Source organism: Tinamus guttatus, unplaced genomic scaffold (genome assembly GCF_059628265.1).
Source record: "Tinamus guttatus ecotype Peru unplaced genomic scaffold, ASM5962826v1 Tinamus_guttatus_pri_ptg000308l, whole genome shotgun sequence".
Taxonomy (NCBI): Eukaryota; Metazoa; Chordata; class Aves; order Tinamiformes; family Tinamidae; genus Tinamus; species Tinamus guttatus.
This window is the reverse complement of record NW_028288842.1, coordinates 3,820,081-3,839,292: the sequence shown is the minus strand read 5'-3', so window position 1 is coordinate 3,839,292 and position 19,212 is coordinate 3,820,081. Positions and strand designations below refer to the sequence as shown.

The 19,212-nt window shown below is 40.3% G+C and overlaps 3 protein-coding genes across 3 annotated transcripts in view; 2 read left to right on the top strand and 1 right to left on the bottom strand.

Annotated features, from left to right (window-relative positions):
• Positions 1-9,740, bottom strand: part of PLCZ1 (phospholipase C zeta 1) — a 49,129-nt gene extending 39,389 nt beyond the window's left edge. The window contains exons 1-3 of the mRNA XM_088528434.1: positions 9,727-9,740; positions 9,306-9,429; positions 6,625-6,859 (exon numbers count right to left, since the gene is read on the bottom strand). Coding sequence (XP_088384560.1) covers positions 6,625-6,859; positions 9,306-9,429; positions 9,727-9,740 — 373 coding nt within the window. The remainder of the gene's footprint in view (positions 1-6,624; positions 6,860-9,305; positions 9,430-9,726) is intronic.
• On the top strand, positions 8-4,379 carry LOC148594014 (uncharacterized; the record flags this gene model as incomplete). Its single annotated transcript, XM_088528456.1, has 2 exons — positions 8-620; positions 4,042-4,379. Coding segments are annotated over 2 exons (951 nt in total), but the record flags the coding sequence as incomplete, so codon positions are not given.
• Positions 9,741-10,114: 374 nt separating the features above from the next.
• On the top strand, positions 10,115-11,117 carry CAPZA3 (capping actin protein of muscle Z-line subunit alpha 3). Its single transcript, XM_088528460.1, is given in 3 exon segments — positions 10,115-10,517; positions 10,520-10,702; positions 10,705-11,117. Coding segments are annotated over 3 exon segments (999 nt in total).
• Positions 11,118-19,212: the final 8,095 nt, after the last annotated feature.

The window sequence follows — 19,212 nt, the reverse complement described above, 5'->3', positions numbered from 1 at the left end:
ATATTTAATCAATGACTTGGATAAAGGAGCAGAGTGCACCTTCAGCAGGTGGGCAGATGATGCCAAACTGGGTGAAGTGGCCGACAGTCCCGAGGGCTGTGCGCCCATTCAGATGGACCTAGACAGGATGGAGAGTTGGGCAGAGAGGAACCTCGTAAGGTTCAGCAAGGACAAGTGTGGGGTCCTGCACCTGGGCAGGAATAACCCCAGGCACCAGGACAGGGCTGACTTTCTGGAAAGCAGTTTCATGGGGAGGGATCTGGGAATCCTGGTAGGCAACAGGTTAACCATGAGGCAGCAATGTGCCCTTGTTGCCAAGAAGGCCAATGGGATCCTGGCCTGCATCAGCAGGAGCGTTGCCAGCAGGTCAAGGGAGGGGATCCTGCCCCTCTGCTCAGCTCTGGTGAGGCCACACCTGGCGTATTGTGTGCAGTTCCGGACTCCACAGGACAAGAGGGACAGGGATCTTCTAGAGAGGATCCAGCACAGAGTGACAAAGATGATTAAGGGACTGGAATACCTATCTTATGAGAAAAGACTAAGCGAGATGGGCCTGTTTAGCCTACAGAAGATTGAGAGGGGATCTTATCTTATCAACATATCCAGTTTTGGGCTCCACAGTACAAGAGGGATGTGGAGCTGCTGGAGAGAGTCCAGCGCAGGGCTACAAGGATGATCAGGGGTCTGGAACATCTGCCCTACGAGGAAAGACTGAAAGAGCTGGGCCTGTTCAGCCTGGAGAAGAGAAGGCTGAGAGGGGATCTGATCAGTGTCTATAAGTACCTCAAGGGAGGGAGTGAGGAGGATGGTGCTGACCTTTTTTCAGTGGTGGCCACTGATAGAATTAGAGGAAACAACCAGATACTAAAGCATCAAAAGTTCCACAGGAACTTAAGGAAAATTTTCTTAACAGTGAGGGTGACAGAGCACTGGAACAAGCTGCCCAGAGAGGTGGTGGAGTCTCCTTCTCTGGAGCTCTTCAAAACCCGCTCGGACGCAGTCCTGTCCCACTTGCTCTAGGTGACCCTGTGTGTGCAGCGGGGTTGGACTGCATGGTCTCTAGAGGTGCCTTCCAACCTTAAGCATTCTACGATTCTATGAACAGACACCTGAGGAGAGGATGAGCCAAACTCTTCTTGGTGGTGGCCAGTGATAGGACAAGGAGTAATGGGTACAAACTGAAACACAGGAAGTTTCATCTCCATGTGAGGAAGAACTTCTTTACTGTGAGGGTAACAGAGCCCTGGAACAGGCTGCCCAGAGAGGCTGTGGAGTCTCCTTCTCTGGAGATCTTCCAAACCCACCTGGATGCCACCCTGTGCCACGTGCTCTAGGTGTCCCTGCTGGAGCAGGGGTGTTGGACTAGATGATCTCTAGAGGTTCTTTCCAACTTCAACCATTCTGCAATTTTGTGATTCTGTGTTTTCTAACTCAGTGGAGGTTGAGTGCTTAACCACTTTGTAGATATTAACTTCCCCATCAACACAGACGATTCAAACCAAAAACCTTTTAAATCAGCAACTTTATATACAGCTACTTAAGAAACTCATTAGTTCTCAACAAGAGTAGAACATATTCAATAAAATAGGTTCCTAGGAATTGCTGACCTAGGAATTCCTAGGATTCCATTCTTAGGAATTGTCAGCATAGACCTTCCATGTCTTTCTCCTTGGGTTTAGCTCTGATTTTCCTCAGACTCTTTCAATTCACATAGTACCACAGACTGGGAAACAAAGCCAGCCAAGTTATACATCTAATCTTCAGCTTCTACTGAACATAGTAACAGCTTACAGTAAACTACAGTTAGTTCTGCTTTGCTTCCTTCAGCTTAGCTGCAAATTTTGCCTCTACTTACGTCCAGGAAAGTGCAGAAGAAAAGCAACATCACTACTTGGAGCAGCACTGAATATAGCTGAAGTGCACCAATACCATGGACTTTAACAAACTTTCACTCATCACTGACTTCTTACAACATAATTTAGAAAGGGTGATCAGGTACCTATCCAGACCTTGCATTTCATCAGAAGAGCTATATAAGTAAGTAAAAGGGACATTTGAGTCTTAATATCTTCTTTGCTTCTTGGTTTATTTGTTTTTAATCAGTGAAAGAAACAGCTTGGTGAGGAGAATCTTTTGAACAGATTAGCAGAATGGCAGATAAGTACCCAGAGGAAAACTATGTAAAAAATGTTTTTTAATGACCAACAGAAATACAAGGGAAAGAGATAAATAAATGAAACAGAAAAGAAATGAGAATACACTGGCAAGAAGAATGGAAACTGCTGTGAAAATAAAGAAATTAAGACATAGAAAAAAATATATGAAAAATAAGATGAGAGTTTTACAATTCTAAGTGTATGTTACTTTTTCACATAATGGTCAGAGTACTGTTTTGACTTCTTTGTTTATTTAAACACTCATATAACAGGAACTGCTTCTAAAAAAACAATTGCAGCCATGGAAAACCCCTTCCATGTGAAAAAGATGGGCTTTGTAGGTATACTGAACTCAACAGGACAAAGAACTCTTATCACTCAGAAAAAAATATTTGGTCTGCAAAGTGTTACTGAAACGAGGAAGAATCCAACTTGAACTCCAGCTTTCAGTGTGAATTACCAGTGCAAGCTGATTAGATAATATCCATCTACTGCAACAAGAAAAAAAAATGACATGGATTCGCTGAGGCATAAAAAATCTGAAATAGCATGAAAAATAATCTACAAAACTGCTTGTCAAAGGTGCGGGCAGGCTACAAAGAAGGAACATAGAAAAATTACCCCGAAATGCAGAAATGGCTTTAGGAAAGCCAAAGCACGACAAGAATTGAAACTGGCAAGAGACATCATGAGCAACAAGTAGTACTTCTTTCACTACGTTGGCCATATTTTAAACAAGGAAAAGGAAGGCCTGAAGGAGGCAGGCAGGTCAGTGTTAGTGGATACAGATAAGGCTGTACCATACCCAATATCTTCTTTGTGTCAGCCTTCAGCAATAAGGTGTCCCAGACCTGTGTGCCTGCTGGCACAGTTCAACGAGGAAAGTAACTACCAAGGGTGGAAGGGAATCAAATCAGGGATTATTTAAGAGAACTTAGCATATACAGACCATGAAAATCTGAGGAGGTCCCAATGACCAGAGAAAGACAAAGGCTGCACCCATTTGCAAAAAGGGCAAATAAAATCTAAGGAACTACAGCTTGGTCAGCCTTACTTTCATCCTTGGGAAAACAATGGTGCAAGAACTCTTGAAAGGCATTTCTAGGCACATGATGAAAAAGGTAGTACCCAGAAAAGATGCTCCATGGATAAACCATGCTTGACCAACCTCATATTTTTCCAAAATGAAATGACTAGATCTGCAGTCAAGGGCAGAGCACTAGAAGTTGCCTACTTCAAGTTTAGCAAGTCTTTCAGCATCATGTACTAAAGCATCCTTGTATCCAAGTCAGCATGTTGCAGTCTGGATGGATAGGCTGCTACAGGAAAAACTGGCTGGACTACCTGACGCAAAGCATAGACTCCACTCTACAAGTGGAGTTCCTCAGGGGTCCATCTAGGGGCCTGTTCTGTTTAATATGAATGAGCTAGAGGAGAGGAGCAGAGCCTCACCTCACCTCCAGCCTAACCTCCATTCCCAGGAAGGTGATGAAGCACCTTATCCTGGTTGTTGTTTCCAGACATGCAAAGTACAAGGTCATAAAGAGTCATCAGAATGGATTTACGAAGATGAAATCATAATTAACCAATATGATAGCCTCCTAGTATGAGATGACTGCCTCAGTGGATGAGTGGAGAACAGTGATTGTTGCTCATCTTGACGTTAGCAAGGATTTTGACAGTGTGTCCTATGACATCCTCTTAGATGATACTGATGAAGTACACCTAGATTAGTGGACATGAGGTGGTCTGAAAACTAGCTGAACTAGTGGGCTCCGAGGTTTTTGATCAGCAACATAAAGTCGAGCTGGAGGTCAGTCATGAGTGGTGTCCCGCATGGGATGGTTGATACCAAGGTCAGTACTGTTTAATATCTGCATAAAAGACCTGAATGATGAGACCAAATGCACCCTCAGCAAGTTTGTAAGCAATACAAAACTGGGAGGAATGATTTATATACCAGCTGGTTACACTGGCATTCAGAGGCAACTTGACAAGCTGGAGAAATGGACAAACAACAGTCTTATGAAGCCCAATAAAGGCAAATGCCAAGTCCTGCACCTCGGAAGGAATAGTTCTGCGTACCAGTCCAGGCTGGGGGCTGACCAGCTAGAGAGCAACTTTGTAGAGAAAGATGTGGAAAGATCTGGTGGACAAGTTGAACATGAGCCAACATTGTGCTCTCATGGCAAAGATGTCCAGCATCACACTGGGCTGCACTAGAAAGAGCATTGCCATCAGGTTAAGGGAGCTCATCTCTCCCCTCTACTCAGCTCCAGTGAGATGACATCTGAAGTGCTATGTCCAGTTTTGGGCTCCCCATAAAAGAAAGGTATTGGCTGATTGGAGCAAGTCCAGGGAAGCTCAGAAAGAAGATTAATTGACTGAAGACATCTGAGGAGAGACTGAGAGATCCATAATTGTTTAGTCTGGAAAAGAGAAGTTCAGTCTATGAAAGTTTATAAATATCTGATAAGAGGGGAAAAAAAAATAAAAAAAAAAAAATAAAAGCCTGAGAGTTTTCTCAGTGGTGTTTTAGTGACAGCAAACTAAAGAGCCAATTGGCAATGGGCACAAACTGAAATGCAAGAAAAAATTGCATCTGAACTTCTTCAAGTGAGGGTGAAACACTCAACTGCATGACAAGAGAGGTTGTAGAACTTCAATACCTGGAGATATTCAAAGCCTGACTAGACCTAGTCCTGGTCAGCCTGCTCTAGTTGATCCTACTGGAGCAGAATCACTGTTCTGTTATTCTGTGAGAGAGAATTCTCCCTCATCAAGCTTGCAGATAATACCAATTTGGGGATTCAATTAATACATTTGAGGGCAGAGCTGCCATTCAGAAGGACCTAGACAGGCCAGAATAATGGGCTAACAGGAACCTGAAATTCAACAAGAACAAATATAATGTCCTTAATGAGTGAAGAATGAATCTTCTGCAATGATACCGGCTGGGGACTGACTGGCTGGTGGGCAGCTCTGCTGAAAACGATCCAAGGCCCCTGCAGGTTGATAGCCTAAATATAAGAAAGCAGTGAGCCCTTGCAACAGTGAATGTTAACAGTACACTGGGCAGGATCCACAGCAGAATAGCCAAGGGGGATTAATTACTACCCTTTACTTGGCCTTTTTTAGACCACATACATGTCCAGGTTTGGGTCTCTCAGTATGATCAAGTTGTTGAATAAATGGAGCAAGTCCAGCAGAAGGCCAGACGTCATGACCTGTGAGAAGACAACTAGGGATCTGGGCTTCTTCCATCTGGAGAAGACTTAGGGAAGATCTAGTACGAATCTTCTAGTATTTACTAAGAGTTTTTCAAGTTGAGAGACAAGCTCTTTATGGAGATGGGTCACAGGAATAAAAGAGACAGCAAACATAGATTGAAACAGAAATAGTTCTGACTTGGTAAAAGGAGGAGGAGAAAAATACTGCAAGGACAGTCAAGAAGTGTAATAAGTTGCCCCCAGAATCTGTGGTCTCTGTCTTTAGAGGTTTCCAAGATTCAAGTAGAAAAATTCCAGAGCAACCTGGGTTGAACTCACTTTTGACCTTCCTCTGAGCAGAGGGCTGAACTAAATCACTGAGGTCCCTTTCCATCTGAAAAATTCAATGGGTATTTTAGTATATCATGTATATTTTTATCAACGATATCCAGCTGAGAGCAAACTCAAGTGTAACTATCCAATATTTCAATCTTTCTGAGTAGATATATCCTTAGAAGTTTTTCCCTTCTGCAACATCTACAAATTAGAGGATTCTTAGATTCAGACTTTTTGCTATACACCACTCAAACATAGACACTTTGAGTGCAGGTGTCTATGTTTCAGGAGTATGTCAGATACTCCTGAAAATACATGCAGATGTGTCAGTTTCCAAAAGAAATATCCTGTGCTGACCAGACAGATTGCTAACAAAACATAATTTCTATTTTTTTTAATTTAATTTTTTAATCTCTATTTTTTTCAAACACTTATATTCCTATATTCACTTATATTTCCAAGGCAAAATGATTTTTAGACATTTAGCTAAACCTAAAAATTCAAACTTCCTAATAATGGCCATTGATATGTCTTACTGTGCACTCAGATTTAGCACAGTGTCTATCAGCTCATCAATTCTACTAAACTTGCATTTTGTTCAAAGCAGTCTACCTGTAGGTTTTGAACCAGTCAACCGCAGCAAGGACTGAGAATGATCTGGAAGCAATGTCCTAACAGTGAGCAATATGCACTGCAAATTTATGGTAATAATAGTTCTTATATCATCACATCCTTAGTAATTAAAGATATAAATTAAATGTATGTACTATATATATTCATGTAAATATATTCACATTCACAATAATACACATCAGCTTTCCGTAAAATGTTCATTTGTGTAGTCAGACAAGTATACAAGAAAACACTGGAAATGATAGAACCACAAGAAGTAACTTAAAATCAAATACTCAGATGATACATACTTTCTTCGATGGGTTCATACTTTGAAATAATTTCTAAGGCAGTTGTTTCATTAGCTTCTGTTTCAAATTGTTCTTTCTTGAGGAAAGCGATTAGCTCGGTGTCAGCTAGAACTTTCTTGTTTGGCGCATAAGTGCAGAAAAGTTCATGGAACTCAGGTCTGTGTACAAGAGTTCGATAAATTGCCCTGAAGTCTTCTATGTTAATAGTTGGTGCCTTCCGTTTGTCAACGGTTTTCTGAAAAAAAAAAAAAAAAGGTCTGTAAAAGGTCTGCAAAGATTCAAGCACAGATGAACAACAGTCCACTAAAACTTATCACAGAGGTAAAGAACTTCTATACGTGCAACTTTTAAAATTTGTCCTTGTGATTAAAAATATTTTATGTAAACTAAAATACACTGTGTGACAAAATTAGCATCTAACAATTACAGTAATTTATATAATGCATATACAATATTAAAACATGTTATATAATACACCACTGAAATACAATTCAATATTTCAAGTCCACAGCATAAGAATTATGTCAGCCCAATTGAAACATAAACCATATTGTAAACACTTTCAGTTAAATTTACATACAATATGCAGTAAATATTAATATAAAAAATGAAATAAGGTTGACTAAATTATCATGAGATCCAAGTCCTTCAGTATGTCAAATGAGAATCACTATCTGAAGTCTGGAGAAAAGATACTTTATAATAACCTACAGTATTATCTACCATTCTTAACAGACCAGAATGTTTAACTCCTACTAATTTATTTGCACATTCTGAATTCTTAAACCATAAGCTTGTTTTCATAAATACAGTTTATAAAGTGTTAGCATATTTATTAATTTCAATGCTTGAGTATAAAAGCTACTAGAAAAATCAAAAGGGTCAGAGAGGCTGAGCAGAATCCTGTTTATTACTGTTTCTGGCACGTACATTTTTCCTCAGGCTTGACAGTGCTATTTATCCATTAAAATTTTCTATACAAAATGTGTATTTGTGAACCATACGTAGATGTTTCTAACTGTGTAGCATTGTGTTTTCTTAAAAGTTGCCAAATTAAGACAAATGGGGATTTTATTCAGAAAAAAAAAAAAAAAAAGAAGGTGCAAAGATCATAAATAAATGTCATTCCATTGCCCCACCAATTATCCCTGTAAGCTGAGCAAAATGCCGAATTCATAATGGTTGTCTCCCTAGATTGCGACTACCGGGAAGGACAGATTTTAGCACCTAATAACATGGCCTCCTCCTCTCATTCCCCCCATCTTTTAATAAACACTCTACTTGGGCTCTGGCTGTCATCGTTGCAGATTTTCTTTCACTGCTCGACTAACTGCTTTTCAAGGGAGGCCATGTGGTAAGGGGGCCTAAGGTACGTTATGAGATTCTCCCTATGAAGTAACATATGTCTGAAAGAGTACAACTATAAGTGCAAAACTGTATTAGATGACCAAAACAGGAACAAATGCAAGTTTCATGGGGAGTTCTAACCAAATCATTTTACAAATCAGTATTTAAGTATTTTCTTGGAGTTGGTTTAAGAGAAAATTAATGATCATGTGTAACTAGAATCATCAGCAAGAAATAATTCAATGCAAACACTAATAATACATTTTCTTCACTGCTTGAAAAATCCTGAATCTAAGATTGATATCTTCCATCTATTTTAATGTCTTTAACAATCTGCAAATTTACTCATATCTGAAAAACATAAAAAGAAATATCAACTCTATCAGGACTTAGGAGAACTTTATGTAGTTACTGCCGCAAAATGAAGTTGGGCAAAAAAAAATTAATCTTCTATGCAAGTTATGCAGACAATACTACAGCACCCACAAGTGCTTTGAAATTAGTGTTCTGGGGATGACATAACTATAGAAAATGGCTTTTAACATTTTTAACATAAAAATGTTAAAGGTTTTTAAAATAAATTAAAATAGAATAAACAAAAGAAAAAAGTGGGTTCCTTAAAAACTACATAATCTGTTTTTAGTCCTGTATAACCCTTCCATTAACTATTGATGTATAGTTAGTGCAAATGATGGTAGTAAGATATCCTTTCAAATTGCTGATTATTTTTACAAACTATTGTAAGAATGAACAACTGCAGACAAAGAAAAAACAATCAAAATACTCCAGACTCCCTCAAAAGCAAAGAATGACTAGCTGCACCATTAGGAACAATTAGATGATACTGATAACTATGTTGTGTTGTTAAACATAATTAGAGTAGACTTGTTCTATGCAGGTCAGTTCCTCAAATAATTATTCTCTTCTATGCCCGCAAATTGATCCTCTAAAATTTCTCTCTGAAAGCAAAGTCCGTGGAAAAACAATGATAAGGAGTTTCAAGTCCTCCAGGCTGGCAATTCTCTCTCTGTGCAGCACAAGAGGTTGAAAAAAAAAAAAAATGACAGGCAGCAGCCCTCACTTTTAAAAAGGACTGAGCTCCCACAACTATTTTTACCTTGGCAGGACAAGGCAGAGAACAAGGAGAGAGGAACAACCCTGTTTGAGGAAATACTGATGTTTTCCTCTACAACTTGACATGATCTGAGAGTTTCTGACTGTCCAGAGCTTAATCTCCTCTCCTGAACCAGAACAAGATCAGCTAGTTTTTAATATTTCACTCGTGCAACTGACCTTGTAAATGTAGGTAACTGATTAATCTATGCATTCCTCACCTTAAAAATGTGTTTCACATGAACGTAATCAAAAGGGATTTGGAGTTTATCGAGCAGTTTCATCGTACTGTCTAAATTGATCTTCCCGCTTCTGAACTCATTCTGAATGATGGACAAAAACCATGTGCAAAGGAGATCACGTTAAGGAGATTTCTGACCCATTTCGGTGCCTTTTAAAATAGGGTGCAGGGAGGGGCCCATGCCTGAAGAGTGACAAAATGAGGAAAGATGAAGGTTATCATCAAATTAAAAGCGAGGGCAGGCAGGGGTGAAAGAGGCCCTTGGGTGGGAGGCCGCAGGTGCATAGCGCAGCTGCAAGGGCTCAGCTGGTCCCCAGAGGCCGCTGGGCCCCTTCCCCTCGGGACAGGCAGGCATGTGGCCTTGGTGGCATGGGACAAAGGCAATCCAAGATGTAGGATATTTGTTCTCTTCCATGGCCGTTCCGCATCGCCGGCTCCTGCTCCCCTCACTGCGGTGGTGTCAGCAGCGTGCAGCAGGACATCACCTCGGCTCAGAGCCCCACAGGGGCCTTCCTCTCCTCCCTGGCCCTGGTGCCCACCCCCTACCCTGGCCCCCCAGCTCCCGGCACTGCCTTCGTGGCTGGCCCCACTGGGGCTCTGCTCCGATGCCGCTGTGAGGTCACAAACGGCCACCATCTCTAGATACTCGGTCACCATCTCCAGCTGTCCAGTCACCATCTTATGCTACCCAGCTGCTATCTCAAGCTGCCTGGCCACCATCTTGCATTTCCTGGCCACCATTTTGCACTGCCTGTCAGTCATCTTGTGCCACCCAGCTGCCATTTCACCATGCCTATCCGCCATCTCGCACTGCCTAGGCACCTTTTTGCACTGCCCGTCTGGCATCCTATACTGTCCAGCCACCCTTTCACACTGCCCAGTTACCATCACACGCTGCCTTTGGAGCCACCAAGTACCCTGCCACGATCTGCCCACTTGTTAGGGAGCCCTGGCATGTGCCCAAGGCTAGGGCCATTGCCACCAGATAAGGCAGGTCTGGTTTGCAGCCTGTTGCTTCAGGCCCCTCCTGGTGAGTTTGTCCAGGTCATCCAGGACCTCCAAGCGCTGGTGGGCGATGAGGAGCTGCTGAGGCACAAGGTTACCCATGCAGGTGCCCAGTTCAGCCAGAGCCACTTTGCCCCAGTGTGAATAAATGGCCACACTGTGCTGGCGACCCGCTACAACAATTTAGGCGGAACCACTTCTTCGACCCACAGGACCAGCTGTCTTTTGCATTTGACCACATGAGTGGGGTGGTCAGCGAATACCGTCCCCACGACGTGCCGCTGGATGAGGGGAAGCTGCGCCGAAGGGAGCTCCACAAGGGCCTGGCTGCCTACATGAGGCGTCACTTCCCTGCCGGCAACTGCTGCATCTTTGGAAAAGCCTGCGGAAGGTGCAGGTCTTCATGGCCTGCATGGAGGCTCACCGGTATGAGCTTTCAGGATGCTGGAACGGCCTCTGCAAGTCCGACTGGACTCTCGCCCTCACTCCCGTCACCCCACAGGTGACGGGGCTCTTGCTCGTGCAGATGCACTGTGTCCAGGGCACCAACCTCCACGTCGCGGTGAGGAGGTCGGTGAGAGAGCCGCTCAACATGACGGACTGCAGTCAGCTCGCCACAGACTTTGTGAAGTTCGTCAAGGTGGAGGACACCAAGCTGCACGTGGCCATCCTGGAAAACATGCAGGCCTTGTCAGAGTATGTGTGGGGGATAACTCTGCAGAGGAAACTCCTTGTCACCCGCACTTTTATGAACTGGAACCGGCTGCTGAGCGAGCAGCACCTGTAGGTGAGTGTCTCCAGCCCAGAAGTACCTATGTCTATTGAAAGGCACCGTTTGATATGGTGGTCTAAGCAAAAAATAAACAGAAAATGAAGAAGAAGAAACAGGGGAGTCACTTAGTTCACTTGTTTCTGGATAAATCAGGAGATTGCAGAAGCTGCTGTCATCGCATCGCCACTTTGAAAATAACTCACGTCTGTAGTGACTAAAAATCGTTTACTCTTTGGATTTTCTTCCTGTATGCTCCTTTCAGCTATTTCCAGAACTCCTGCTGACAGTCACTGCCAAGGCATTGCGCTGCTGCAGGGGGACCAGCAAAAGCTCCTTCGTAATTTTCTTCAACCCTATATATACTTAGTTAATTTCATACTGTCTGTAGCATTTGTTATAAGGGAACTAGTAAGATGGATTGGCAAAGATACTGAGGTACATGAGTGAGTTTTTCTAACAATCCTGAAAGCCAAGAAGTTTGGCCTTCAGGTTTTGCTGAGGCAGCTCTGTGTATACAGGAGATAAAGGGAGATCAGTGAACAATTTATTACAGCTAGGGTGGATGTTTTAGGACTAGACAGAATAAAAGAAACTATGTCATTTCCTTTTCCCCAGCTCTTCCCTGAATTATAAGAGAATATTACAAATACCACAGAGAGATATGTGATCTATTCAGTTACTTAATACGAAGCAATGATGCATGTTCATATATTGTTATTATAGTGGTTCTAGTGGTTCTCAAGCAGCAGATCTGCCCAAGGTATAAAATAAGAGTGTCTGCTTGGGAAGGTTACAGCTTTCAGAGCTATCAGCGTATCTCCCTGCCAGCCAGCTCAGGTAGCAGACGTGGTAATGCTACCCCTCCGCAGGTCGTTTTGCAGTTATCAGCAAGGCTAGGCAGCCTGGCTGCTTTGGGGACAGCCAAGTTTATCTGGATTTTGCATGCCAACACAGCAAGTTTCACTGGCGGATATTCTAGTGATACTTTGTGTTTCGTCAAACCATGAAAGCGTGGCTTTGCTAACATGGTTTGTTATACTATATACCATGCACGCAAACATACACTTGATTTTAAGTTTTGTCAGCATCACAGCTTAATATGAAACAGTGCTTTACAAGGACTGAACTTCCTAAAAATATTGCGATGAACTTTTAAATGAACTTTTTCTTACAAATGTTACTTTTTAAGGTAAACATAACATTATGCTTTTGCTTGTTGCAGCTAATAGTAATGATGTTTTGGTCTGGATTCAGTGTGCCCTTTTGTTAATACCCATTGATGGGATTGTAGCTTGTACTAGGTGTGGTTGCTTTCATTTTTTTCTTTTATTCTTCAGTGAAGTAGAAGACCACTTGTTTTGGTTAAGTAATGGCATACTTATTTGGTTATATACTTGTCTGCCACTGTTGTGGTTTTATGGATAATCAGCAATGTAATCCAACTTTCAGTTTACTCTTCAAAAGCAAAGTGAAGATTTTGCTTCTGTATTCATACCTGATTTGGAAGGTTCCGTATTTTATACACGTGGATATGATAATGAATTACCCAGAAAAAAAAAACCTAATAAGTTATCTAATACAAACCTGTCATTCAATACTAACCTGTATTGTTGATGGTGAAGTCATATGCCCTGTTTTTGCATAAGACCTTACTCACTGATAAAGCCTTATTGCAGAAGAAGGTATTGTAGTGTTGCCAATATTTGAGGATAACTGCAATAGATGAAATATTTCCATTAATATATACTTAATTTCTTCAAATTTACTAGATGACATTTTCATCGGAATTGTTTATGGTGACTCAGCACTAGGAATCTGTTTGTTTTGTACTAATTTGTGTGAAAAAGGTGCACCATGGACTTGAAGAGGGAGAAGGATGGAAAGCAATCTCTACACTCCTTTGGTCTGCATAGAAAGCTCTATTGCCTGTGGGTCATTCTCTTGCTCATCCCACACTTGCCACTGAGATCCACCCAATACCTATTGGTGGCCTAGCTCTTTTAGTGCTTTTGCTGCTGCTGGAGACTATTCAATGACCAAGCATCTGACTTTGCATGGTATTCATGTGAATATGTGATTATTTCTTTATAGAAAATAGTTTTATTAAAGTGTGATACACCCCAGGGCTCCTATAATGAGGTAGCTTGTTGTGAGTGGTGTTCATGCATGTGGTAAAGAAAGGGTGATGAAGTTTTGAAATAAATTTAAGTGCTAACAGAAACAGGGACATGGCATTAGAAATTCTGGATTTTGGAAAAAAAAAAAAAGCTTTATATGAACACAAATATTAAACATGAGCTAACAGTATGGCACCATGGAAATGACTAAGCAATTAAATAACTGTGAATATTCACAGTTATTTAATTATGGAATAAATGTGGATACTATCCACATATCTATCTCTTATGACAAGCAAATATGTGATATTTTACAATACACTGTTCTGTTAAATTAAATTTGTTCTTCCTTGGAGCGCCGTCTCAGTAAGGGAAAGCTGCAGCAATGAGTGAAAGAATAAAAACATTTAATATTGTAGTATAAGGCAGTGAACCTATTTTTCTGTCTATCTTCACTGTCACTCTGCTCCCTATGGACTTTCCATCTTCCTCAAATTTCCTTTCTCTCTAAGGCAGGGAATCTGATACCAGGATCTGCAGGGGGAGCTGCAGAGGGACAGAGCAGGGTCAAGGTTCTGATTTGGCTCAAAATACTTCAAGGCTTATGAAAGCTATCTGGACAACATAAAGACAATACAGGCTTTGTTAATTATTTCTATTCTACATTCTCCTTGATGGGTTTGATTTTTTTGTCTTGGAAAGGTGAAACTTGGGGAGGAGCAGCTATTATTAGGCAAAAGCTAAGTTGCACTGCTCCACTGAAACTTTGCTTAACACCTACATATTTTGTTTTTGTGACTGCATATGTTTGAGAGCTAGTAGCAGCTTGTTACGCATTTGCCTTTACTGGAAATTTTTGTATGGAGAATACATTTCAACTCAGAATAACTATATGTCTAAAATCCTGCTCCTTTTTCTGTCTATTGCAAATGGCACATATTGTTATAGCTTCCCGTTAGTCCTTCCTTTTTAATTGCCATTACTGCTGTATATTTTAAGAAATGAAGAATGCATGAAAATTGAAGTTCTCAGATTGTAGCTTGCAATAGGTTTCTATAGCGGACCTGTAACTGGAGCAGTATCTGTAGTTTATTTACAAGTAAAATTATGTAGTATTTGGAGATTTGCTTTCTGCTTGCAAAAATACATTATCATCAAGTAGCTTCAAAATTTTTTTTCCCTCATCCTTTTCTTTGGTAGCTACTGAGTAGCCACAGTTATTTTTCCCTCTAAGGAGAAGGTCACTCAGTTCAGGAATGTGTTTCAAAAATTTACACAATGATGAGATGCAACCTCATTGAAAATAAGACTGCTTTTCCACCTACATGCTTGCAGCCTCAATGGAATTACAGGGTTGGTACAGATGTACCTGAGACAAATTGGCTTAAATTTTTGATTGCTCAAAATAATTGTGTATCTACCATTAATTGTTGCTGCAAAGAAAATTATCATGTTTATTACACCAGTGACATTAGAGCTCAGTTTAGACTTCATTATCAGCTTCCAGCTGCACTCAGGTTGGATGAAAATCAACACTTAATATAGGTATTTGAATGGAAAAGTTAATGCTCACATTATAAATTTTGCTTCATATTCTGCTGGCACTGCAGCAGCTGGAAAACCTATTGAAATGAGCAATGAGCAATGTTAGCAAAATGACTTTCACCTAGCAGAGTTTCAGAAGCATCAGATGTAGCTGAAACATATTTCATCATTTCCTTTTCAAATGGTTATGTTAAATTAAAAGCAACTTTCTTTTTAGTTTCAGAATAGATGGGCAAAACTTTAATAGGCACTAAACATTCAAGTTGCCCGTTGGCAGCTTGCCTGTAGACAGCAAGGATATTTATGCACAGCATTGCTCTGTGAAGAAATTTGTGTTTTCACATTGCATTCTCCAAAAATGGGTATTAATTCTTTTTCTCTCTCATTTATGCAATGAGAAGGACAGACAGTATTGTAAAAGAAATCCTAGTTGGATGATTTCCAGAATATAATCTGTATTAAATTTTATGCTGTAGCCCTCACTCCCTACCAAGTTGTGGGGAAGGGAATACTTATCTACAGAACATATCATGAAACATATCATGAAACAACAGAAAAAAAATGAAGGAAACACATTGAATGTGATGCCAAATATTATCCCATTAATTTCAAATAATTAATACATTAATTACAGCACCTGGGGAGGTGGGGGCAGTAATATTATTCTTTGCATAACACAGAAGAAAAAAGAATGTGCTCCCTGTTTTTGTCTAAATGAACGCTTTGTTTTTTTGTTAAGTTAATGGTTTGTGGATTTGTATTTCCAACTGTTTACTAACAAACATTTCAACACTTATATATATAGTACTTCTTGTTTGGTAATGTTTATGACTGTAGTGTTGCTAACAAAAGCAACTGAGAGTCTTTTGAAATAGTCTTTTATAACTGGAAGGCTAAAAATTTAAACTCTGCATGGCAATAGTCACAGTAGTCTTTTCAGAGTATCCTGATTGTGATAAAACATTTGAATTTCAAAAAACAGCCTACAGATCAGAGATGTATGTGGCTCTAACTCTAAGTAAAACTTTTTCATAGCTAACAGGTTTGTTTTACCAAAAAAAAAAGAAAAGAAAAGAAAAAAGAAAAAGGAAAAGCATCAAAAAGAGGAAATATTCTAGCCATAATGAGATTTTAAATTACAAACCTACAACCTCAAGCATGCTGCTGTGTCCTCTTGCATGATGTTTGTCTCCCCCAGTAAAGCCTCCCAAGCTACCCACACAAAGCAGAGCCCAGCGCAGCAGCTCTCACAGGCTCACAGTTATGTAGGAACGCTCATCTCAGGCTTCACTAGCTGCAAGGAGCTTGTGCTTCAGGTAGGGACTGCCTTCTGGGGCAGGCTGCAGGTAAAGCAAGCTTATTCACACAATGCTTTTTCCTAAAAACAAGGAATTCCGAGGCCCAAGGAAATCAACAAGTTCTAGAATGCAGTGCTGCTCATTTAATTTCACTGCTATCTGACTTCTGTCCTTGGGTCAGACAACTTTTCCTGCCTATTTATTTGGCCTGTTTTTTTTTTTTTTTTCCAAATTTTGACCTCCCTTCATACAGAAAAACCTCCCCTGAACTTTACTTCGAGCTTTGCTTCCTTGTGCACTACCAGTTGCAGCAGAGGTTTATGCTCTAGTGTCACAACCTCTTTTAGTCTCAAATATGGCCGACTGAGACAAATTTGTAGGTAACAGAGATGTGGCTGAGACCAAAGTGAGAAGCTTCAGCCTTCTTGGGACTGCGGAGAAACTCCTATAAATGTTTGTCTACTTCCCTTTCTCTCTTCACAGCTATCCACAGTCATTTTCAGAAGAATTGTAACTTTTTTTGAAGGGCAAAGATGGCTTCTCTGTTTTTTCCTTTTCAGCCTTCCCTTCTTCCAGGGAAGGAAAAGAGATGTAGCTATACAGGATGCTCTGTTCATCTTTCAACTCTGAAAAGACAGGGAATGCTGCTTTAGTCATCATCCCCACACTTTTGAAAAGAAAAGGAGATTTTTTTCAGACTCTTCTTCTTGTCTGCAAGAGGGAGAAGTGACTATCACAGCATCCCAAGTTAAAGGAGTAAAGAGTATCAGAAAGTCAGGGGGAATGAATAAGGAGAGGTAGGAATGACATAATCACCCTGTTGGTACTGGATAGATGGAAGGAATTTATCTGTCCAATGGGGATAAAAGGTTTACAAGTGCAGGAGGGAACGACTTGCTCTCCCAGGGTTGGGTTGGTGCAAGATTCAGGGCTCCTGTGTCATTCAGAGGAGCAAACTCTCTCCGCAACACAGTGAAAAGTGAGCGCCTTAATTATTACAGAAAAACATCTGCAATGAGCATGGAGAATTCAAAAATAACAAGCCCTAACTTTGAATTATTTTAGTTACCTAATTATTTCTGATCCTTTGAGGTGAGAAGTGCTGGTGTTCTCTACAGAAAATCATTAAAAGTCAAAACTTACGATTCTAGGGGCTCGTCATTAAAAGTTGATTGCTCTTGAGGATTTTCTATCAACTTCTGAGGTCTGCTCTGTCCACTGAAGAATAAGATTTTAACTCCAAATGTATGGTGCAGGTCATACTAAGGCCAATATTCAAAATCAAGAAGGAAATATCCTCTGTCTGCAGATACGTGGACTGTTCTTTTCTATGGTTCTTCTCTTTTGCCTGCAGGCCCACATTACTTTCCCATGAAAGTCAATGTGTAGTTCAGAGTCCAGCACCCGCAGAAGAGGTTGGGGTAGGGCTAGGTAATGTACCCTGATCTTAAATTTACTGACAGAAAGAGGTTGAGGTCTTCCAAGGGTTAAAAAATAAATAAATAAATAAACAGCCTTCAAGGCCGTGCATCAGCTACATCTCTTTGAGTGGGGAGCTGACAGCTAAACCTCGTAGAGAGGAGTTTTAGAATATGTTGGGTTACAAAAAAAGCCTTTGACTTCAGGTAAAAGTACTTTTTGTCTGGAATGGGATAGTCAAAAGGCAGGTGGAATTAGCAGATTTGTAGTTTAGTTTACTGAAATACAGATAGGGGAATGAGAAGCTCCCCACTTAGACTCATGGAATCAAAAGCAGAAACCCTTCTATGTGTCTTAATTGCTGTGTTGTCCTGTGTGTATCAGGAAGTCATTGGGACTCCATTAACCTTGAAATGAGTGCCATACAGGTCACTTACATTTAGAACCTGTTATATTTCAAGTCACAAAGTCTCCTTTTACTATCTTCCTTGCCTTATAACATTCAGCAGGTAATAAAAATCATTTCTTGTTTCTAACCTATTTGAGCTAATTAGTAAATATGAGCTAATTAGTAAATATCATCTACAAATCCCTACGATTATGGAATTGCTCATGTCTAAAGAAAACATTTTTGCCAATTGACTGTAGATAATATTAATTTTGCTTAAGAACTTTATTTCATACAAGACTTCACATTTGCAACTTACTTTTAATTACATTCTCATTAGGGACAGATATGAGAAGCACAGCGTATTTCAAGTATTTATTATTCATACTTGTATTGTTAATGAATCAATGCCTGAAGTGCATCTGCACTAAAAAGTCACCTTCTTGTTCATCAGTTTTGCACGTCCATAAAATAAATGTGATTGCTTAAGGTATTATATTACATAGATTAAGTGCCATTGCTTTCCATATATAACATCTGCATGCAAATTTATTCTGTTGTTCTTTCTTAAATAATTAACATGATCTGCTAATACATTCTTGCTCAGACCAATTCCTCCAGTAATTATAATTGAGTGTGCAGCACATACTCACTCAGCATCTATACTTCCATTCTTTCTCTTCCCATCAGAAGGTCATTTTGAAGATGCATCAAGAACATGCTTTCTATGATCTGTAAGACAAGCTGTTATTTCAGCCTCTGGGCTGCAGTTCCATATGCCTAAATCCATTATAAAACATGGATTTAGCTGAACCCAATGAAAAGGGTAATTAACATTTTTGTATTCTATGCGCGATAATTTATTTTCCATTATCAAAGTTGCATAGCCTGCCAAATATGTGATACAGATTATGGAACAAACTGTGCTTAAAATGCATTTTTTTTTCAAAACAGTATCTTATGTCCTGTGAAGTATTCACGAGGAGAACAGGAAGATTAAAATGCATCAGTTCTGTCTTGCCATCAGCTGTCCTGTGACTCCTCTGTTTAAGTCCTAGTTCAACAAAATACTTAATTGTTTGATTAATTGTAATCATTTGATTATTTCCACTGGGAAAAAATACTAAAATAAAAGTACTGTCATGCTTCTGCCGGGTAAATTCATGGATACGAAACTGCAGGACCTGGTAAGCACTGCAAAGATAGCAGCAGAAAGTTTTCCTTGTTTTGGACTGTGAAGTTTAGATTGGCCTAGGCAAAGTTCCTGTAGGCCAGGCTTCCAGTCCCTTGCTCCAACTGCCCCTGCAAATTAACGCGGATTACCCTGTTCCGTTATCCTGTTC